The sequence below is a fragment of the Besnoitia besnoiti genome, chromosome V (genome assembly GCF_002563875.1).
Source record: "Besnoitia besnoiti strain Bb-Ger1 chromosome V, whole genome shotgun sequence".
NCBI lineage: Eukaryota > Apicomplexa > Conoidasida > Eucoccidiorida > Sarcocystidae > Besnoitia > Besnoitia besnoiti.
In genome coordinates this window covers 3,847,108-3,869,793 of record NC_042360.1, presented here as the reverse complement: position 1 = coordinate 3,869,793, position 22,686 = coordinate 3,847,108, and the positions used below count along the sequence as shown (strand labels likewise).

General features: G+C 55.5%; 4 protein-coding genes across 4 annotated transcripts; all 4 read left to right on the top strand.

Annotated features, from left to right (window-relative positions):
- Nucleotides 1-1,121: 1,121 nt before the first annotated feature.
- On the top strand, nt 1,122-9,701 carry BESB_063530 (putative sperm associated antigen 6; the record flags this gene model as incomplete). The annotated part of the gene is made up of 17 exons (XM_029364767.1): nt 1,122-1,239; nt 1,511-1,677; nt 2,020-2,088; nt 2,530-2,620; nt 3,030-3,190; nt 3,648-3,722; nt 4,030-4,080; nt 4,419-4,486; nt 4,929-5,002; nt 5,497-5,548; nt 5,767-5,910; nt 6,480-6,551; nt 7,149-7,218; nt 8,083-8,156; nt 8,595-8,685; nt 9,089-9,194; nt 9,646-9,701. 17 exons carry the CDS (start codon nt 1,122-1,124, stop codon nt 9,699-9,701), a joined length of 1,539 nt encoding a protein of 512 aa, XP_029219475.1.
- A 1,576-nt stretch (nt 9,702-11,277) lies between these two features.
- On the top strand, nt 11,278-13,639 carry BESB_063520 (uncharacterized protein; the record flags this gene model as incomplete). The annotated part of the gene is made up of 4 exons (XM_029364766.1): nt 11,278-11,407; nt 11,819-11,931; nt 12,140-12,331; nt 13,472-13,639. 4 exons carry the CDS (start codon nt 11,278-11,280, stop codon nt 13,637-13,639), a joined length of 603 nt encoding a protein of 200 aa, XP_029219474.1.
- A 3,481-nt stretch (nt 13,640-17,120) lies between these two features.
- On the top strand, nt 17,121-17,744 carry BESB_063510 (uncharacterized protein; the record flags this gene model as incomplete). Its single annotated transcript, XM_029364765.1, has 1 exon — nt 17,121-17,744. The coding sequence occupies one exon, from the start codon at nt 17,121-17,123 to the stop codon at nt 17,742-17,744; it is 624 nt and encodes a 207-aa protein (XP_029219473.1).
- Nucleotides 17,745-18,637: 893 nt separating this feature from the next.
- BESB_063500 (uncharacterized protein) lies at nt 18,638-20,628 on the top strand (the record flags this gene model as incomplete). The annotated part of the gene is made up of 4 exons (XM_029364764.1): nt 18,638-19,171; nt 19,334-19,577; nt 19,938-20,132; nt 20,468-20,628. The coding sequence occupies 4 exons, from the start codon at nt 18,638-18,640 to the stop codon at nt 20,626-20,628; spliced, it is 1,134 nt and encodes a 377-aa protein (XP_029219472.1).
- Between the last annotated feature and the right edge of the window lie 2,058 nt (nt 20,629-22,686).

Sequence of the window (22,686 nt, the reverse complement as noted above, 5' to 3'; positions counted from 1 at the left end):
ATTTCCGCGAAAGTCTTTTCAACTGTGGAGGCAGTCTACCGCAGGACAGCACTCGACGTGCAGGTAAGACTCGCGGCGTGTGCGGTACCCTATGTTTGCAGAGTGGAATCCTTCTCGGGTACGAAGAAGCGGTTGAGTGCCTTCTTCCCGTTCCGCAGAAAGCTGGTTGCTCGGAGCGCAGAAGCGGCATGCGTAAATTTTCATTCACTCTACATCGCCGTCAGTCCTACCGGCGTCGTGGACGGCAAACGATTCATACATGTGTAGCCAAATTGCCTCGTGGTGGCACCTCTTCGATCGCCGAAAGACATGCGGCCTGCTCAGAACATGGAGTAATCCTACGCTTGCCCACGGTTTACCTATGGTTCAGTCTTGATCGAAAACCAGCAAGGCTTTCAGGAGGCCGCAGAAAAACGATCGGGCTTCGATGGTAACCCGCAGGTCATCGCAACCCACATTCAAATCTCAGTCCAGTGTCGACGAGCGCGATTTAGAGCTCGAATGCTGCGCACCTCTGAAAACGGTTTCTTCCGGAACAGGCGTTATGGTTTCGTTGACGAAGCTCTGCAGCGTGTGCTTCGCCTTCGAGACCGAGAGGCTAGCAGCATTTACAGTGTGTAGTCACTCGGCAACAAAGAAGGCACAAGCGCAAACCGTGCGCTCGCCCCACGGTCGGGGCTGCTGGACGCTACGTGAGCGGAACGGTAGTGAAATTTCCTGTGGAAGGAACCGACGGCAGGGAACTGCAAACGGAATTCTGGACAAGCCCGTGATCCTGGTCTGAATCGAGCGTCTGGAAGTTCGTTGAACTCAAGCGTGGGAGAATATCTCGAGAACTCTTGAAACAGCGGGGCTGCCGTTTGACTCACAGCAGTCATGCTCCCCTATCCGCTTGTATCGCCTCTCGCTGGACACTCCGATCGGACAATTTCCGAACGTCCCATCGCAGAGTCTCTCACCGTTCCCACCCCAAAATCTGCATCCTGTACATCTTCGCCTCTCGTAGAAGGCAGCGTTCATGGGAGCGCCGAGGGACGCCCAGTATAACTGTGCTTCCTCTGCAACGCCGGTCGCTTACCGGTTTTTCAGTTGTTTCTGTGTATCTGCGGAGAGCCGGCAAAATGAGTCGCAGCATCGTTCAAGTCTTTGAAGAGTATCAGAAGGCGCGCGTACAGTTCGTTCAAACTGTCGCTGATCTGTCTTCACGTCCTCAAAACATTGAGACTCTCCACAGTGCAGGTAACAGTCGCTGTCACAATTCGTACTGTGACATGTGCAACGCTGCTCACTGGCTATATCAAACGAGGGCAAAACGTCTACGCTATTACTTGCCCCGTCTTGATGCCACCACGTGTGCTGTGTTTCAGGTGTTGCCAGGTGTGATTTCCCATCAGTCTGGAAGCCGTGCCCGGGTTAATCACATTCCGGCACTTCCTGTGAATGCATTCCTTTTTCTCTGAACGCCAGTGCATGCGTCTTCGCGTCCTGCGGTGTGTATGTTTGTCGCCAGGGGTTATGTCGTTGCTTAGGCCCTTGCTGTTGGACAATGTGCCGAGCATCCAGCAGACGGCAGCGCTCGCTTTGGGTCGGCTTGCAAGCCATAGCGAGGAACTAGCAGAGGCAGTGGTTACTCAAGAAATACTGCCTCACCTGGCTCACTCCGTTGCCCATCAAAACGTGAGGCTTGATGTGCAGCTGTTTGACGCACATCAAAAGCTTCAGGACTGTCGTCAGCTTGTCCTGCTGATCCAGGAGGAGTCAGCATCGATAGCAAGCGTCCTCAGTTCACTCTGTCGACGCCTTTGGCTTTGAGTTGCGACACCGTGCCTCTGTTGCTACTCCGTCGATGGAAAGCCCTGAGGTCCCTGACACTTCAAATCGGTTCGTGAAGGCGCTCCAGCACAACGAATTCCATCCGCCGCAAACTTCATGACGTCGCATGCGCCCGTTCCGCTCGCACCTCAACGCCGCGCAGGCAACGTCGACTATTTAAGGAGTGTTTCTTGTGTCGTTTCGCAGAGGTTCTATAAGCGCTCTGCAGCGTTTGTCATCCGAGCAGTGTCGAAGCACTCCGCTGAACTGGCGCAGGTATGAAGTCCTAGGAGTTGTGAGACAGGCGGCCTGCCATCATCGTTTTCTGCCATTGGTGAGGCAGTGGCTGCCGCCGCTGCATCGGCGGAGGTCAATCCTAGAAGGCGTGCGAGTCGAGGGGATGAGAAGGAGATCTCAGATCCTTGTTGCGTCGCCCTGAGGACTGCTATCGACGCTCGCCGACTCGAGATTAACTTTCAAGGGTTGAACGGATAAGTGGCTACCACTCGATATGCTGTCTTTCCTCCTGCTGGGGGGCAGGAGCTACCGAAAACCCTCTTTATTTCCATAGTCGCGGGCCTTTTTCACATTCTCAATCGATGTTGAGAGGCGCGTGGCGAGCGGCCGCCAGCCGCAGGCCTTGAGAGTTCGACTAGATCACGGCTGCTGTGTATCCTAGCTACCATCTGAGGCGTGAAGCATGTTGCTTACATTTAGGCTGTCGTAGACAGCGGCGCTCTGGAGGCCCTCACGACTTGCCTGGAGGAGTTTGATCCGCAAGTCAAAGAATCTGCGGCATGGGCAATCGGTGAGGCGCTTGCCAAAGACGAGAGGGAGGCACAGACGGGATGGCGCCAGAGGCCTCCCTAGAAGCGAGCGACTTCGTCCTTTACAACTCTTTGAAGCATGCATTCGCAACTCGCCACCGGGTGGGTGCTTCCATATTCGCAGAAACCTGCCTCAATAGAAGTGCCAGGTGACAGGCAGTCCTGTGCAGATTCACTCACCCGGTACATGTGCGCACGTTTTCGCGAAAGTGTGTCTGCTCATGAAGGAGTGGATGTGCTAAACCAAAGGACAATTATCTGCCCACACGCGATTTCAAGGTCCCCCCCCTCACCCTCCCCCTCCGGCGTGGCTCTTTGAACGCAGACTTCCGCGGGCAATCCGAAAGCCCGAAGTCTGCTGCTGCATGAGTCTCTCTTTTTTTGCCTCAGGATACATTGCGCGGCACTCCGAGGCTCTCGCGCAAGCTGTCGTCGACTCGGGCGCAGTGCCCCTTCTCGTGCTTTGCTTCCAAGAGCCGGAGCTCCCCCTCAAGAGGATTGCTGCGTCTGCTCTCAGCGACATCGCCAAACACTCCCCTGAGCTGGCGCAAGTAAGCTCCAGGGTGGAGGACAAAACCACAACGAACACAGAAAAAACCTCGCACTCTCCCGGCACCGCCGGATGATGAAGCTTCGCGCGTATTAATTGCTCACGCTGCATGCGCCGCCCAGGCCCTCTACGATCGACACACACGAGATACCCGACAGCTGCGCGGACCTTAGCAGGTGCCCAGCTGCTTACGAGTTGCAGTGTTCTGGGCTAGCAGACCCTCGCAAGGATACACATAAGTAACCCGCCAAGCGCTGGCACACCTGATGAAAAATTAGGTCCATTCCGGGGGGTAGCGATGCCTAGACATGGGCGTCCATCCAGCTCCTCTCGTCGGCTCCATTCGCGTTTGAGTGGCGATCTCCCGCGTTTGCCGTTCTCAACACGCGCAGACGCTGGTAGTCTGGACCCTTTGCTGAAGACTACCGTTGTGCACTCTCTGGTTGTGCGTCGATAAGGCCATTTGCGATATCGGCGCCGTGCCCCTCCTGGCGAAGGAGATCGCGCACACAGACGCCGCCCTGAAGCGCCAGGTCAGCTTACACGCAAACGCCGCGCGTCTATCATCTTCGCTAGGTCTACGCTCTCCCGCTCTTTGGTGGCTAACCTCATCCCAGGTGACTCTGTTTCGTGCTGCAAGGAGGAATGAACATGCTTCTGCGCGAGGCAGCGCGCAGATCCGCGCAGACCGCCTCTGGAACGCCTCGCACGCCTGGCGAACGAAAACAGCATCGGCAGCTCCTCTGGCGTCGCTCCTAGCGATTCTTCGAAGCTTCTCTTTGAGCACATGCACCATCTAGGCAAGAGCTGCTGCTGTGCGCTGTCCTGTGGTGAATCCAGGTGTGCGCGTGTCTCGGGAAACTCGCGACGCACTCTGTGGATCTCGCGGAGGTAGGCACTCCAACAGGAAGCAAGAGGGCATATATATAAAACAGGGCTACCGTCGATCTCTCGCGAAGCGGCACCGTGCGACCGCTTTACTAGGCAGACACCGCACGCGCAATGAGCTCAGTTGGTGGTAACAGAGCTGGTAGAAAATGAATTTCCATCGTGACGAAAGAAGTTGTTCAGGAGTATACATGGGTAGTCTTCCACTTCACGAGGGACACGCTCGAGCCGAACGCGGTTTCCGAGATTCTTATTTTGGAAAGGATGTTTTCTTTCCAGCCCCTACCCTTCAAGTTTCGCTAGGCCCCGCCGTCGCGCTGCGTTTGCGTGTGTGCGATCAGATCGTTGTCGAGGCAGAAATTTTCCCTAAGATCCTGCACTGTCTCAAAGACCCCGATGAGGTCGTCAGGTGAGATCTGCTGCTCTTGTGTGAGGATCCGAGCGGTTCTTTTGAAGCACGTCTTTTCAGCGTGTTTTGGCAAGGGCCAAGCCCCGACTCTCTGGTCTTTTTAGGCCAATAATATTTAGAGAGTAGTCTAACGTCCTACAGGGGTGCTCAGATGAAAGGAGAGTCCAGAGGCTTGAGATCGCAGCCCACGTCACACACTTTGAAATCCTACTCTAAACAGCGCCTTTACGGAGCTAAAGTCATGGCCAAGAGGCAGGCTGTTCAACGTCCTGTGTTCGCCGGGAGCTGAACAGGCAGATGTGGGACAGCCAGCAGTTTCGCGCGCCAGCCGGATGTACGTAAGTGACATGCGAAAGCGCAGGAGGAGGGACCGGTTTTCGTCGGAGGTCATGCACAGCAGTGAACAGCAATGTGTGCGTTCCTGTCCTCGTTGCCGCCACAGGAAAAACGCCGCGACCTGCATCCGAGAGATCGTCAGGCACACGCAGGATCTCGCGAAGTTCGTCGTGAACGCAGGTGTGCCACGTGGGTTTTCGCGGGGATTCCCCTCGGTCATTTGTGGCAGCGCAGTTACAACCATGTCTTATCCATACGTTCCACACGGCTGTCGTGCTGGAATGAGACAGGAGATATCGGGTTTTCCAGGAGCAAACAAATGCATCTGGCAGCACACACTCCCTGACTCAACACGCCTTCAGCGGCAGGCTTTACACAGGCGCTGACATCGCCGTGGGGAACTGCGTCAAACCGCTGCGGTGCTTTGAGCGTTCAATACTGAAGATTTCCGCACTCTCGCCTCTCGCTGGCAACCAAGCTATAATCCCCCTCGCCATGCGCCGGAGTAGGCACCTTCGCCTCACTACTGCGTGGGAGAGGCAGCAGGATGTTGTGTTGGGTGGGGCAGCCATGTCGACGGCAGCTGTGAACGACAGCTTGCTCGAGAGAATTTCTCTCGGATCCAAAAGGAAGAAGTGGAGTGGGCTTGCCCCGGTGTTTGACGGAGTTGTCAGGAGGCGTTGCGGCGCTTGTTGACAATATCACGAATGCTCACGGGAACAACCGGTAAGCTGAGTCGATTGCGAGATACAGCCGCGCACTGCGGCGGGCATCGGTGACCAGCAGCAGGCCAGCGTCAGAGGCGCACCACAACATTCGCCACCGTGGGGTGGATGCAGCGCCTCAGCAAAAGTGGAAAGTCTCCACTCGCGCCTGCGATGAATGCTACTGCCTCTGCTCCCTTCCTCCCCCCCTGCCCTCCCCCCTCTGCGCGTGGTCGCCAGGCTGCCGGGCATCATGGCTTTGGGTTATATCGCGGCGTTCTCGGAGACGCTCGCACTCGCCATCATTGTCTCCAAGGGGATTCCGCCGCTCAAGCACGCGCTGGTGGAGGAATCGGAGGATCACCTCAAAGCCGCAGCAGCCTGGTGAGGCCCTCTGCAAGGCGCACGCGGCGAGTGCCGATAAACGGGGAGCACTGGCGTAGTGAATCCGTGCTTATTTGCGCTGTGGGAAGAGCAGTGGGGAGAGTTTGATGGATTTTGATGCTGCAGGACACATGTCAGTGAGGCTTGGGTTTCAACCCTGGCAAGCATTTCGAATGACAGAGCCATATTTAACACATGTGTGTGACGGAGGCTCCGTCGCAACACCAGAGAGCGTGTGGATGCGTCGGACCGCTGGTTTAAATCTTGCAGGTCTTTGTTTACTGGATTCAAGTTCTCTTGTGCCTTTCATGACCATCATGACCGATACCAGAGCTGCCCACAAACCGGCATGAAGCCAGAAAAGAGTCATAGAAGTGCTACCCTGTGCGGCATGGACTCAACTCTGAACGTAGATCGGGCAGACGCAGGGGTGACCCGCGCGGGAGTCATTCATCACCGAGTGTCCCTCTAGATCCCCCCTCGGCGCTTGCACTAAAAACCGAATTCCCTACCTCTCCGCGCGATCGCTGAACTCGCACATCGCCTGGAACCTAACTTTCTGCTTGTAGGACTTTGGGTCAAGTCGGGCGCCATACTCCTGACCACGCCATGGCCGTCGCGGAGGCGGACGTTCTTCGCAAGTGAGTTCCGTTTCATGGCTTCAGCTTCGTGCGACGGCAGTGCAGTTGATGTCTACTGCGACAGAGCGGCGCACGACTGGAACACACCCTTTTGTGCTGGTTGCTGCCTCGCTGAGGCTCGGCTGCTGTTCATCGGAAGCGCGTCGACGGCAGGCCGTAGCTGCCCGTCCACTAAAGGTTCCGAGGCGACAGCAGCCCCCTAAGACAATAGTGGGAACTGTTCGGCAGCGTTGGTTGGAGGGGGTCGCAGACGCCTCGCCGTTTGAGAAAGTGGCGTTCACACGGGGGCTCGAGAAAGGGAGTAACGACAGGCAGTGTCAATGACCCTGGCTGCGCGCATCATGCGAGAATTGCCGCGACAACAGAACATGCAAGGAGGAGCTCCACACGCTTTAATTTCTGACGGATGCGTCGCTGAGACGGCTGAAGGCGAGGCCGGCGGTGTCTGGATTGGGTAGGAGTTTCCAGCGAGTGTGCGTGCGAGTGTGACAGACAGGAGCGCCGGAAGGCCTGCCCCTACCCGCCAACCCCCGTGGAAGGCTTGAAGCCTCCTCACTGTGCGCCCATTTCTAAACTTTATCTCCGTGAGCCCTGCAGGCTCCTCCAGATACACTTGGACGCGAAGGCTAGTGACGACCTCCAAACGAAGACGAAGAGAGCTCTCAAGGTGGGCGCCCGCTCTCTCAGCGCGCGCAGGTAGTAGCTCTTTTGATTTCCATGAACGGAGTTACATATTAGATTATCTTCGCTCTAATGGTATTTAGTAAGTTAACATTGAAACGTATCCAGTGTAAAGTTTGAACGTAATCCAGCTGCCTGGAGGTTTGTTACATTCCGTACAGTTGTAGGTAAAAGGCATGTTAGAGACTTAGACTAGCGTTGGATTCCTACCGGTACTAAAATTTTCAACTAATTAGGTACCTATATGGCTAGCCATACAACTACAAGAACTGTAGATCTATGGGCTGCTCTTAGTTTTATCCTATTGTGTACTCTGTCGTATCAACATTCGGGTATTCAAAGCTCGAATTTCAGATAAAAGAGCTAGGTTAATGAGAGAGGACATAAACACTAACAAACCACCGGTTTTGGATGCCCAAAACCATAACTTCGTAATCTCAATGGTTTGCGATAGAACCACAACACAGTGATCTTTACACAGTTCAACCCTGTATTATAAATTCCAATCAGATAACAACTGAAGCTAGACTCCACGTTACACTTACTAAAATGGTGTGCCGCTTCGCGTTTCTGGCGGCCGTTGTTTTGAAGTACAGTGGACAGAAATTCCCATCAGTCAGGCCTGGAAACATGTTTGGCCGGGGTCATGATGAGTCCTGCGTGGCGGACAGAATCGGTGCCCCTCCTTGAGCCTCGACAGATGACTGTGTTGAAATCTGTTCCTGGATGCGAACGAGCTCCCTTCTGGCGCACCACTGTAAAACACCCCTCCTTCGCCCCAGGGATTCGTTTCAAACTTCTGGAACGCCACGTAAGATGCGCGGAGATGTGTGTGGTTATCGACGTGCAGAGTATTCTACAGAAGTGTACGCACCTAGCCGCCCTAGAGCCCCTCCTTCAAGAAGCCCCGGCACCTATCCTAAAGTGAGTTTTCTGGCAGAGATTCGCCGACGGATTATGGGCCGGAGACATCCATGGAAACTCCCCGGCGCACGCAACTCGCACCCGCGTAGTCTTCCACACCTTGTTAGAAGCGACCGCCAAACAACCGGCAGGGCTTCTGATCGCCGCCGTCGCCGTGCGCTTGTGGTGTAAGTGTTCTCTGCTCCCCAACCGCGGTCCGGTCGTGTCTGCACTTGTCTGTTTGGACGGTCGCGGGTCGCTCCCGTTGCAGGTGCTGCACTTGACTCCAGCGCCGCCCCATTCATGCAGCTGTGTGTCCAAAGGAAGCAGTTTTCTTCCGCTTCTCGAGAAACCCTAGCCGATACGCTTCTCATGGCCGCACTGGGGTAAAGACGAAACGCCGCGCCAGGAGGCGGGATCCAGTTTGCGGCGCGTGGGCGGCTCTGCGTCTGCATGCAGATACGTTGTGCAGCAGTTCGCGAAAGTCTTGCCTAACGACGCCCAGGGGCGGCGCTCGTTTGTCCAGTCCGGAGGCCTCGAGCAACTCCTGGTAACGCGCCACCTCACCTGGCTAAAGAAGTGGCTGGTCCACGGCACCGCTTTGCGGAACCGGGAGGATGGTTCACAAAAACTGGAAACCATGCAAAATGTGTGCATAGCAAGAGTCAGACACGAGTCAATCTAACAAGTTTTGGATACAGTCTAGCGCAACAGCTTCGCAAAATGATACGCATGCAGCGGTCCGACCATACAGAGAAGACGACGCTGCTCTCTCGCCTCAGCGTCACGAAACTGCGTGGCGGCCTTTAGAGGCAATAAGGTGCTTCTTCTTGCCCGCTCAGGTCGAAAGGAGGGGGGTTGTGGAGGCGATGCGTTTGGGTGCGACACGCACAGTCCGGTACTGCCACCGCTGCTGGGGGACATGATTTGCCCTTCAGCGTGTGTCTATGCAGCGGATTCGGAGCTCTGAAGCTGGGAGCAGCGTGGCAGACTTCGTAGAAGAGATCACAGAGCTGTACCCCCCTGAGATCGTCAACTACTATTCGCCAGGCTACTCAGGTGAGCTGGCCGCATTCAGAGAGAATCGTGAAGAGACAGGCGAGTCTCTCTATTTTTTGAATCGCGTTCTGTCCCGCTTAGGGGGGTGTTTTCTTCGCCAAGGGGCCCGATATCTGAGGCACGTAAAGGATTTTTTTCTTCTGTCATCGTAGCATGAAGTTGGAAGTTACCAGATAGATGCGTCTGCCTCGTTCTCTACTATTGCCAGTGATATTCGGGTAGTTCGAACGGGCAGCCTTTTAGAAAAACCATGAGGCGGAGCAAAGCCTGTCTGCCAAATCCTTAACTCCGTCCTCCACAGACGCTAGCGTGTGGTCTCATGCGTGCATGCTTCTTGGGAGGCAGCGCGTCGTTCTGCGAGGCATAGTGAAATAACACCGGTGTGCACAGAAGTGACCTCGAAACAGTACATCGCATTTTCTCTAAAGCTCCCTTGCGCCCGTGTCTGCAGCAATGCTGCTCCAGAAACTGGACGAAAGTATCGCAGCTCCTGCAGCCGTCTCGTAAAGTTCACGGGTCCCCAGGTCTCTGTGGCACGAGGACTTGACCCCGAGAAATGTGGACGTGAATGAAGACAGCGTACGGTGGGGCATGCATGTATTATTAAATCGGTTGAGCTGAGCCATAAGAGGCATCCCGGTTGCGCTTCCCAGAAACATCTTGGAAACTATTTGGTCTTCTCGGCATGAATGAGTGCTGCGACGTCGAGCCAACGTTGTCTGGCTGCACCAGGCAGCCAGACAACGTTGGCTGCTGCTCTTCAAAGCCGTGCGCGCGTCTGCGCTGGCATACTATTCCCGTAGTTTTGCGTGTTCACCTGTGCCCCCGATGTCGCCACGCTCGGCGCAGTGAGCTGTCTGGCTGTGGGGGGTCTCCAAACTATCTCGGGGAGAAAAGCGTGCTTATGTAAGTCGGATCTTCTTGAGCTGAGGTGGCAGCAGCCCTTCCACTAGCTGAGCTCGTCTTCAGGGTGCAGGCCTGGCCGTTACGGTACATGCAGCAACACCTGGAACAGGCACCGTTCAAGCCGACCCTGAGTCAATTGATGAAGCTTGCGCTGTATCATCCGTTTCCAACGCCGGCGTCGACGAAGCAGCCCGCTGCAGTTTCCGGGTCTCACAGGAAACGCTATCAGTTTGCTTGATGACTAGGGAGGAGTTTTAAAAGTGGCCCACTAGCAAGTCTTCCATTCACTACATGTCAGTTAGCTTTCTGAGATCCCTTATCTAAGCGAGGCACTGTCGCGTGGTAGCCGCACGGAGTGAGCATCGCAGCAGAGCAGGTAGGAGGCCTGATCTGCTGCACTCCTCGGCGCGCACACATACATACACACATACACCCGCCTGTGGACGAAGGCAGACAGTTTCTCAACGCTCTCCGCGGGGTCTTTGATGGACTGGTTTCGTCATAACGTGCGCCTGAGAAAAATGCACCCCCTATGGAGCTGTTACATGTGCATAACCGCCAGTACTCCGGCAGACGCGAAGTGGACTCGCGTCCATCCTAGCTCGACCTAAAGTACGCTTCGAGAACAGAAGCGTCCAGCACTATGTCAGAACTTGTTCACATGATTCGCAAAACACATAGGGGGGAAAACGCCTGAAAGCTGCGCAGGCACTGGCAAGCTGCGAGACACGTTCTGCAGATTTGCTGGCGCTCATATCTGGCACACAGGGCTACGGCTGTGCGAGCCGACAACGCACGTCCTCAGCGTTCGCTTTTATCTGCTTGCATATTTCCACTCTGTGATTGTCGAGAAACGCACGCTTTTATTGGCGAGGCACCCCAAGAGGCCATTCTTACCGGAGCTGACACGGTTGTGTCTTGATGCGTGTCGCGCAATATACGGCGAAATTCCTTGTGCGCTTACATACTTGCTTGTGAGGCACATGCAGAGGAGGACCACGACGGAAGTGACTGTTTCGACTTCCCCTGTCGGCGCCTTTCTGAATGTCCGCTTCTGCAAATCGGTTCAGGTTATTTCCATGCTTCAGTGTCTCGGTGTTTGCCTTAGTCAGAGCGCAGATTCTTCTCGATCTTTCACTTTCCATCGTTCTCCTCGTTTCTCTCCCCGAAAGCCGCCATGTTGCGCTCGTGCGCGCGGCTGGCAACAGCGGCTGCCGCGAAACCCGCGGCTCGGGCCGCTGAAGTGCCCGACGTCCTCGTTACTTTCGGCAACCAGTCCGAAAAAATCACTTTCGTCAGCCACCCAGGTGCGTTCATTTCTTCTGCATCTGGTCTGTGGCGGCGCAGGGCGGGGGCGGTCCAGGCCTGCGGCGCAGCAGATGCTTGCGCCGCCGACGCGCGAGTCTGTGCAAGGTTTTTGTAGCCAACAGAGTCGGTCGAGGTGTCTCGCTCGCTTCGTGCCCTCACCCGTGCGCCTCTCTCAAATTAGATCTTTCGTTGGGAGGGGATGAGGTTTCTCGGCGTTGGGGGGCTGCTTTGAGGCTGCACGAAGAAGGAGCCGCCGCCTAGCCGACGAAAAAAGCGTCTTTGCTGCATGTGTCCGCCGGCTCGGCCCTCCTCAACCAGTCTTTTTTTTAAAATACTACTGGGAGCCGCTGTGAGGAGCCCGTGACGCTCAAAGAGACGCGCGTGTCATCGCTCGTCGGTGTTGTGACCAGGTGTCATGGCCGTGTCCAAGCTCCTCGAAATGGACTACCTGACTGAGCACCGGGCGATTCTCACTCAGGAGAACGTGGACGCCATGCGCGAGTATGACGAAGAGCTCGCAAACGTGAGAACTACGCTCCGGCGTGCCGTGGAGCGGCTGTTGGAGGCCGCAGCAGCTTCCGCGCAGAGGAACAGATTCAGGAGCCTGCCGCGTAGTATCTAATGTATTACGCCTCGATCTCGCCTCGCGGGCCGCGCAGCGAATGGCTTGTTGTATTACGTGAAAAAACCCCGCTCGCGCGTGGAGTTGTGTGTGCTGTTTGGTGGTGCAGAAGGCACAAATCGCTGTGGACAACAACATTCCGGTCAACTTCCAGAACCTGGATTTCTTCGATCGCCCGGAGTTCGTTGAGATGCACAAGAAAGAGGAGGCCCTCCTGAAGAGGGCTCGCGAAGACGTCCTCGCTGCTCCCCGCGGCCAGTACGAAGTCCCCAGCTACGTAGCCAACTACTCGCCCATTGAGGTATGCTCCAGGCTCGCCGCGCGCGGGTGATTTTTGCGCCGCCGCTGCTCAGAAGTGTTTTTGTGCGCTGGCGGCGAACAGCGCAATCGGTCTGCATTTTCTGCTGAGGAGGAATGCTCAGGGGCGCGTTCAACGCGTCTCGAACCGGCGGCGCTCGCTGCTTCCAGTCTGAACCTTATTTGAGAGTCCGCGGCACAACTGCAATGCGGAGGAGGCCTTTTGATGATGCCTCTTTCGTTCTATTCGTGTGCGAAACGGAGGTGTGCCTCGTACGCGTTTTCGTCAGGTCGAGTCTTTTGCTTTCCCGGCGTGCGCTGAGTACATGGCAACACATGTGGAGCAGGAGGTTTGAGGATTGCAGCGCTTCTGTGAGCACTGCGTGGTCTGCCTCCTCAGTGATTCGTTTACTCCACCGTTCCTTGTGTAAAGAAACGCACCGCACAGTTGCAATGCGGGCGAGGTCGCTTCACCATGCCTTTCCCGTTCTATTCTTGTGCTACATTAAGGCTGCATGCCTAGGGTGCATCTTCGTCGCGCCGAGCTGCGTTTCTAAAACGTCTCACATGCGACTCGCACGCTTGGCAACATCTTTGGGTAGAACTGCCTGTTTCGTCCTTCGAGTGCAGTTGGCAGTGAGCAATCGGCGCTCGGGTTCACGGGGGACTGATTGACTTTCCATCCGGAGGCTGTTGACGTGATCACGTTGTTCTATCGTAAGGAGGAGCTTTGCGTTATTTTACCGTTTGTGTTTTGTCACATTGCACTAGCCGGCTGTGCTCTTATCAGGCTCAGTCCTCACGAGTACTGTGCGAAGCAGATTTGTCTCTCCGGGGGACTGTGGCGTGTATGTTTTTTGGAAATCCCGCCATGGGAGGAGAGAGGAGCGGGGGCGTCTTTTTTGTGTAAAGTGCGGTGTCTCAAGTTTCGACGCCTCGACGCAAGTCCACCGAGTCCTGTCAAGCGGACGAAATTTGAGCTTGGAGAACCGTTCATGAGTATGTGCGCTGCGCCGTGTGCGTGGTAGTATCTGCGTGGGGGAAGACGGGCGCTGGACTCGTTCCAGTGCGACAGCAGGTGTGGCAGCTGTCGTTTTGTGCTGATTTGAGGCATTTCGTTGCTTTTTTTTCTGTGTTTTCGCAGATTCCGCGCAAGTGGCGCACCGATCTCGAGCTGACAGAGGAGATGGTGAAGGTTGACCCGGCGCTGCGCGTCCAGGCCGAGCTGCGTGACCTCATCACGGACTACCTCGTCAACGGCAAGAAGACCCCGGCAGCGCTGAGTGGTCAGAGCAAGAAGCAGATTGCTTGAAAGTCTCTCCTCCCAGTAGTCACGTGCCAGGGTGCATGTGTTCAAGTGACTAACACCTCACAGCACTCGACGACAGCCCTGCTGGAGCTCGTTTGTGGGCAGATTCTAAGTCGGGCTATACAATTTTCAGTGGCGCGACCAGCAAGCATCCATGCCTGTTTTCTACCAGTGTGAGATGACTTCAGTCAGTGCACATCATCAGTTGGGCTTCTAATTTATGTCATCGTCGGAGCTAAAAAGCCGCCCTGCGACTCAAAAAAGAGCCGGTAGAACCGAAGCTGCCGTGTCGGTTTCGAGACCGTCCTTTTGGACCGCAGACGCACATACTAGGGTAGCGCCGAAGCTGTGCAGAACGTACCCGATGTGCAACCGACTAATTTCTGACGTGTGCCTTCGAGGAGTGCCGCGTAGCTCTACACCCCAACACGCCAGGTTCGCAACGGCGATCCGCGCGCGAATGATGCCTCTAGTTTCAGTTACACGTATGCAGCGTCACGTGTAACGGCGAACTGGCGCGACGTACCGGACGTGCTGCAACAGGCAGGTGTCTTTGGTCAGACAGGCGACACTATTGTTAACAGCAACACTTACTCAGGTATGCATGACAATTGTGCGACGGAACGTGTGATTCTGGCGGTCCTTGGCGCTTCCTCAAAACTTTCCTTCTTGCCAGCGCGAGGCCAAATCCGGTTTTGTCAGCGGGGTCTCCGTTATTGAGGACGATGACCTAGCGGACGGCTCCCACTGAACTGCCACCCTGTGGAACCCAGTCAAGATGAAGGAAGCAGAACGTGTTTCCTCCTGTCGAGCTGGGGCAGCGGTGTGTTGTGCGGCGCAATATGTTTTAAAAGAAGTGTTCATGTCATGTCGTCTTTGTCCAGCTGGATGGCAGTGTGCGTCCTTCATCCCTTGGGTGCTTCTACTCCCGCGGAACTAGGCCCCCCGGCGGTCTAGTTGCATGCGGGCATGCGGGGCGATGAAACGCGGAAGCAGCCCCCCCGTCGTCTTCGCTGTTGGCGATCCCCCCTCTTCTCACATCCTGTCACGCTTCGCCCAGACCCCACGCAAACACGCGTACGACAGTTGTCGATGCATCTTGTGACAGTTTCGTTATTCCGGCAGTTTTGGCATCGGCGGACGACGCGGTGCGACGCAGCACATGCATCTGAACCTTCTTTTTTGGAGACCCCTCGTCCCCCACCAGCTCACAAGAGGGGGGGCCCCCCCACCTCCCCCCCCGCCAAGTCACGTCAGATTTTTTTTCTCCGGCGGTTTTCTTCAAGTTGTCAGACCCTCCACGGCTGACACAAGCCGATGGCGGGAGCAGTTGACTCAGGTGAGACGTGCTGCCTTTTTTCCCCATCCACGTTTTCGTGGATCGCCCGGCAAACCGTCCGTTTGTGTTCGCACATTCCGAAGAGCGTGGCCGAGGCAAAAGCTGCAGAGCAGCTGTCACCTTGCCTCGTTCCTATCGTGTGCAATATGGCGGGCTTCGGTTCTGTCTCGAATTAAAAGCGTGAGGCGTCTTCTGTCACCTCGCCCGCGCTGTCGGATCGAGTCAACATCTCTTTGCGTCGGCTGCCGTTCCGTGAAAGGGGAAACGGGAGCGTATCCACGCGGTCGCTGTGTTGAACGGGGTTTCTCGTGTCGATCTCTGGCTGCTCCGCTACCGAAATTTATAGCGCAGATAGCCATTTCTCGTCACGACGGTTTTGGACGGAAACCGAAATTCTGTACGTACTGAAGGAGTGCACATTTCCTATACGGCGTCGGCTTCCATTCAGGTGCCTGCGTCGCTTCCATGGTGTGCCAGATCGAGCCTCGTGCGTAGTCACCAGAACTGCTGTTCCTCCCAGGTTGTCCTAGGGCTTCCAGAGGCGTGGCAACTGTGGGTGCCTGTCACATATAACACCTATGCAACCCCGCCGGGGTGACCTCCGAATTCCCATTATCGTGGTCCCTAGTATTGTTAGTACAGGGCTTTGTGTCCAGTGTCGTCCCAATTAACGCTACACACTTTGCTCCCCTGCTGGTTGCGTCTTTCCAAAGGGGCCTGCAGGTGTGGTAGAGCGGTGGGGGTCTCTATTTCAGACTTTTCAGCTGTCCGCACATTCTCATTGCGACGGACGGTCCACAACGATACCTCTGTCGTTCCATGGTGTGCGATACTAGGCGCACGCGCCATCCCGCTGCATAGAGGCTGAGCTCGTGGGCGGTCGTACGCCGCTCCCCAACGTGTTCAGTTGTAGATGTAGGTTTCCACTCGGCAATGTATTGTACCTGACGCAGTGAATGTGTACTTGGCTGGGCCCCTCATGTGAAGAATTTTTTCGTCTGTATTTTTGTATACAGGTTATTGCAGGCGTTAATCCGTCGTCTATCGATGAGGGCAACTCACGAAGTCGCCTACGGGAAGCTGGTCACCCCGTAGCCGCCCTACAAGAGCATGGCAACGGATTCTCGCAACATTTCACCGATGTCGAACGCGCGGCGGTAGCGAAACGTCCTGTGGCGCCCGGCGGGTAGAGCCCTGCCGGCCTGCAGACCTGCAAGTGTCATGTTTTTGTGGGAGACAACCAGACGAGCTCATCAGGAGCAACGCGAGACAAGCCTAAAATGTAAATGAGTCTATACAAGTCCGCCACCTGGTAGAATCACGGCTGTAGCCCTCTGTTCAGCAGTGACAAGCTCAACCGAATATACCTAGCTCCGTGAGATCCATACTGTGAGGATGCTTCTGGGGCACAGTTACACGAGCGCATCCCGGGGCGGCATGCGGCAGCCCTCTGCAGCGAAGATTTGCCCAGGAAGTGTGCGGACGACCGATAGACGTGAGTGCGCTGTAGAAACCTGTTCGGCCAATCGTGGCAGCCAACTGACATTTCAGTGGGCTGTGCTGGGGCATAAGCCCGTCAGAATAAGTGCTGCTTTAATTCTGGTCCAGAGATAGGACGTTTTACTGAGCAACACCAGGAGCGCAGCGTCTAGCTCTTACTGCTGCTGTCGTGTAGTACGCGTAGTTCATCGGGCCTGAAGTTCACTGTGTCGGCGCGCTGGACGGCAACAGTATTTCTGTGTAACTGGATCGTCAACGGCATGCTGTGGGGGGAGGTGGCGGCTCTGTGGACAGCGCATGGCTCGAACCTTCGCTTCACAACTGGGGCGTCAGGCTTCTGCCGGATCTTTGCAAACAGTGCGGCTGCGAGAGACAAGCGCGATTTGAGTTTCCACAAATGAAGCGAACGTCCAACATCCAATGAGCCTTCAACTGGCGTGCAACCTGGACAGGGGGTTCTGGTGGTTCTTCCAAAAACAATGAAGTGCGGGCACTTTTCTTGAGGACGCACATCAGCTGGCGCCGCGGCCGCTAGGTCGGTTTCTTCACTTCCGTAGCTGGCGCGGGACGGGCTTCGTGTACGCTTTGAAGCGCGGTTGTCGCTTTACACGCGACAGAGGCGTGTGCAGAGAATGCGAGTGAAACATGGAGCTCGTAAACAGCTTTCCTCACGTGCCTAGCAGGCCGCCGGGAGAGCGTGGCTCTGAGGCTGATCAGGAAGGACCTAGTGCGGCTGAGGTGGACGCCAACGTCCAGCGGGCGATTCACTTGTCTTCGCTGGCAAGAACCCTGCCCAGTCCTGTGCGGGAGGGTCGGACTGCACAAGATGTGGCGGACGAAAACGAGGAAATTTCGAAGCTCATTGCCCAACTCAGGCGGGCTCAGCAGACGACCGCGGACCTTATCGCGCGGGTGAAGGAACATGGGACTGGGAGAACCCGTCCAGTCTATACGAGAAATTTCTGCCCGTCTGATGAAGGACTGGCCAGTATTCAGAAAATGATACAGGCAAACGAACGTGAGGAGGCGCAGTTGGAAAAAACCCTGAAGCAAATCAGCGATCCCCGCTATATGGCACAGCTGACGACGCAACTGCAGAAACTGGACAGCGCCATTACACGGCTCACTCGAGAGAACCGGCGGAAAGAGGGCAAGAACAAAAGGGTTGGGCAAGTCCTGGAGGGCGAGGAAAAAGGCGCCGAATCCTTCGCTACGCGACTGCACAGAGAGCTTGACCACCTTTCTCATGAGGTATCCAGCAAAAGCTGAAACACCTGTAGCACAGGAACGAACCAACGCACAGCCAGAGTTCAGGTTTTCATGCGGAAGTGGCCTGACTCCCTCGCATTCCGGGCATCCCACACTTACGCTGTTAGCGCATAACTGACTGCGACTCCTTTTCTATTGCTCCTCTTACGCAAGGCCTTGAACATTCAGTGAGGGCAGAACTGGCGTGATTCATCCTGGTCCGTCCAACCCCTTCGCGCGTCAGCCTCCCTTGGTTGAATCGGGTGCAGCGCCTGCGGCATCCCTTCCTCTTTCGTAGATGAAGAGACGTGCTGGGAGTCTTCGGCAACACAGTTAAGGCTGCTAGGACTGCCGCACTGCGTAGATAACCGGGCTCGCGCACAAGGCAGGCCCACTAACATGTGATTTTCCATTATACGTGGTGCCTACCACAGCGACGTGGAAGGTTGACGTGGAGGAGTCACCCGCGAGGTGGGAGGTCTCTTTCTTGTGTGCGCTCGATCTTACCGCACAGGGTGGCTAATCTACCATATACGATATAAGTCGCTTGTGGAATAGCACTTACGAGATACAGACAACAAAGTTCTTTTTGAGGGTCATGAAAAGCACAAGAGAACTTGGATCCGGTAAACACTTCGCTGGACAATCTATGGTCTTCGGTATGGGTTACATATATAGAATCTACCGTACGATTTTATAATGGTACTAGAAAATAGGAGATCGCGTTAGTTCTTGGGAGAACGCGTTTCTTATTTGCAACGGACTTAGAAGGGAATACGATCCTTGCCCCACGAGTATCGTTATACTTTTGTGGCGCGGCTCATGTTCCGTTCATTTCTAAGATTGCCATCCAGAGCGGGAAGAACAGCCAGCTGGAGGCGGCCATTCAGAAGAGTGACGGGCAGCTCAAAAAAATGAAGCGCAGACAGGAACTCTTGAAGGAGAAGTATGAGGAAGTCGTGGCGATGCTGAAGGCGCAGAATATAGATATGAATAGTCTCCAACCGCTTTCTCGAGGAGGCAGCAGGGCCTTCCACGAGAAGGAAGACGCCATCGCGACGCTGTCTAGAACGGTTCACGGCCTGATGCTAAAACGCCGTAAGATGCAGCGTGCGCACGAGCGGCAGGCGGCGGAGCTACAGAGCCACGTGAAAGCCTTGACACAAAGAATAAGTGCTCTAACGCAACAGCAAGCCGTTCTCAAGATGGAAGCCAACCAGCTCAGCCAGCAAATACACGAGCAGGAAACCCGATTTCCAGGAGATCACAAAGCCGCTGCCTCGCCGCCTCGCGCCTCGTATGCTCACGTGCTGCCGCGAGTGTATTCTTCGCGGTCGGGCGCCAGCGCGAAAGGCTCTGCATCTTCTGCCAAGTACAGAAAAGGCGATGCAATTTCGAGAAGTAAAAGCGTGTCGGAAAACAAAGCAGACACGACAGGCGACCGGACGGTAAGTTCTTTGGAAGTACAGCGTGTGTCGGAGTGCGTGTATGTGCACACGAGACGACCCTGGTGTCTTGTTTACCGATGCATAGGAGATCAGACCCCGTCGCGCTGTGCTACGTGGCTGCCGTTACATCATGTTGAAGTGCCTCTTGTGGGAAATTTGTAGGTGCGCTCTGGGCAAAGCGCTGCTCGGAGTTCTAACGAACCGGCCGCTGGCGGCAATCGCCGCCGGTCGAGCGCAGCGGCTTCCACGAAAAAATCCAAAACGCGTAGCAGAAGGAAGTCCTCGCGGCTAGGAGACTCTGTCTCAAGCTCTGGAGAAATCATATCTCGCGACAACGACGCGGTTGTGGTAGCGGACGCGCCCGATCGAGACTCCGAAACTGTCGAGGGGCTGAAGGCTTCAGTAGGTATGCGTGCAGTTATTTGAGCATGTATGGAAACGGCGCACCGAGTCCAAGCGGCTGTGTGTGGAGCGTACCACAGGCTAGTTACGAGTTCGAGACCTGTATCGCCAGTGGCAAAAAATGCCATCTCTCGGCATGCTTGACGGGACTTCTGCCAGCGGAATAATTACTACGCTCTTGCTCGCGGATGTGTATGCATGTCGAATTTGCACGCGAGCCAACGTCACGCAGGGACATCTGAGGGATGGACAACCGCACAGCTCATGATCCGCTCGCCTTCTGAGGTGGAGATTGCGGAGTTCCCAGCATCGACGACGTGTTAAGGCGCTATCTAGCAGTCTGGCAATCGTGTCACTGTTTCAGCTTCAGAAGACGAAGGACTTCCAGCCGGCTCAGGGGCCTCCGCCGAAGTCCCCCTTTCACCCGAGCAGCAAGGCGCCAAAAATCAAAGTTTTCCTTCTCGCGAGGACGAACCCGACGAGACTCAGAACAGAGGAAACGGCACTCCCGCAACTGATGGAATCGAAGCTGGAACTGCGGCTGACCTTCAATTGCTGGGTACGAATCCTTCAGCACCGCCACCGGAGGTCACCGCGCGCAGACTTTTTCACGATTGCTATGAGGTGGTACCCCCCAAGTAGCAAAAAAGCGGGAAAGGGGGCAACATGACACGCACAGGTAGGATTCTCCAACACATTCTAGGGAAGACTGGGGCGGGATTTCGTTTGCCAGCAGGACCAAATGACTGCCCATCTCTCTCTTTAGTGCGAAAGGGCAAACAAGCCCCACAGTGGGATCTTGAAACAAATCCTGTGGCCTGAAAGTCAATCATAGCAGTTAGCATCCTAGCTGCTACAAGTGTCCTGAGTTTGCATTTGAACTCCTGAGCGCAGCTCGGCAGGCGGTCGAGCAAGCAGAACAGTCTGCCATCTACAAGGCGCAGGAAGTCACGGCAGAGGAACTGCCTGAACAGTTGGCAGTTGCTGGCGTAAGCGGCGCAGGCGAGATGGGTGCCGCTGCCCCTGAGGGAGATTTTGAACCGCGCGGACCTTGACGTGACAGTGGCTCTGGAGCGGAAAATATTTCAGGGGGCCTTCCCGACGTTGCCGAGCAACTTTGCCCCGCGTGGTGTTTCAGAGGGAAGTCAGAGAAGCGCCATTCCACCGCTTACGTTGAAGTGGAGGGTCGGCGCTCGTTGCTCCATGGAGGGACTCAGTTCGCTTCGGAGCGCCTCGCTCTTTTTCCACATAGATACACGCAGGGCAGCATCCCCAATGGAATTTGCACTGCGCTGAAAACATGAGGGACGCATGTAGACTGGGACGAAAGGGAACACAGAAGAAACTGACAGGCCTACCTGAGCGTGCCGCATCCCGACGTCCGCAGGAGCGGTGCTTCGGGAAGGTAGCACAGCTGAGAAGGATATGGAAAGAGAGGCAGTTCTAGGAGTTTTGGTTCAGCGAAATGTAATCACCAGCGCGAACAGGGAACACGTCACGGCATCGTGCGATGCACGCCCCAGGAAAAGGCAGCTTATGTCAACTTAGGAATCCCGTTTTTGTACGTGTAGCAGAGAGACTAGCTTCAGTTGGTATCCGATTGGAACTGCACACCATGGGCGTGCCACCGCCGCGCCTACGTTAAACGCCTATCGCATAAGTCTTTCGTCCATAAAGAATCGCACAGCCGGGAGCGCAAAGGCGAAAGTCTGATTATATATGGAATGCAAGGCAGAGGCAATGACACCCTAGAGGCAATCCAGTTCCAGGCAAGGCGCAGGAACAAGCGAACTTGCCCGCACGACTCAAAGAGTGCTCCACAGCGGCTGCATCGGGGTTCATCTGCTTCGAAACACTTTATGGTAGAAGCGGAAACTCGTTCCGACTTTCTGCAGTATTCCTCTATCGAGAACTCCGCGCGCCTAACGTTTCAGAGACACTCGCAGCCCCGCACGATGCACTCAAGCTATCTACAGTGTGTTCCCCGATCTTCAGCTGGCGGAGAAGGTTCGCGTGCGAAAGAGTGCTTCACTGGCCGCCGTTCAAAGCAAGACGCGGCGTTTCCTGAATCGTTGCGTGTGGAAGCTCGACCTCTTTTTGTATACCTGGGGGAAGCTGCGGAGGCGAGCGCGTTCCACGGTTTTTCAAAAGGCCTACACAGAACCGCGAGAGCGCCAACAGAGTTCATCGCATGGCGCGCTGCCCGCTTGGTCCTCGTGTCTGCGAAACGCTGCAGGAATGCGAACGTCGCCTCCACCCGGCGGCTGACGCTGAATTTTCCCGATCTCTCGACTTTGACACAAAATTACCAAATGCCGCGCGTCTGCAGTGATATAATACCGGATCCCATTCATCTCGTGACGGCGGAATAACTTTGTAGGCGGACGTGTGCGGACGTCTTGCCGGTGTGCATGCCGCCCGCCCCGAGTTTCACGACAACTCTGCCATGAATTCTGAGGCTTCTTCTTCACTCTTGTCTTCGTTCGCGTTTCTTTTGATTCCTTAAGGGCCAAGTTTCTTTCTCGCGTGTTGGATCGAGCGCTTTTCCTTCCTTTTTTTTTCGCGCGCTTCCGCGGCGGTCAGCTGACTTTGCGCTTTCGAGACACGCGCTGCGTTCACTGCGAGACACTCCACCTCCCTTTCTTTGCATGCTCTTCTTAAACGAGAAGGCCAGATCTCCAGGTTTCCTTCCGACACACAGGGCCCCCCAAGACTCACTCGTTTCCTTTTTCTCTTTTTGTCGCGAAAACAGGGGCCTTCTCTCTCGCATCTTCGTTTATTAGCGTCTCGCGCATTTTCCTGCCTCGCCGCAGAGCTTCGCGTCGCGCGCGCTTTCAGCAGCCGCATTCCTTGTTCTGAAGCCGCGTTTAACGGATTTTCCGCCTCGTCCCCGGTGATTCTCCTTCGTCAGTCCTTTGTTTCTGCTCGCTGCGTACTCCTTCTACTCCCGCCCTTCTGGCGGCTTCAACACAGCACCGCGTTTCCCTCTTCGCTGCAGTGTGTCCTGGATGGCGCTCGCGGCGAGACCGTGAGCGAGACGGGAGTGCCTGCGCCTCCCTCTCTGCCCCACTCTAAAGAAGCTCCTTCGCTCTTTCGCTCTCTTCTCGCTCAAG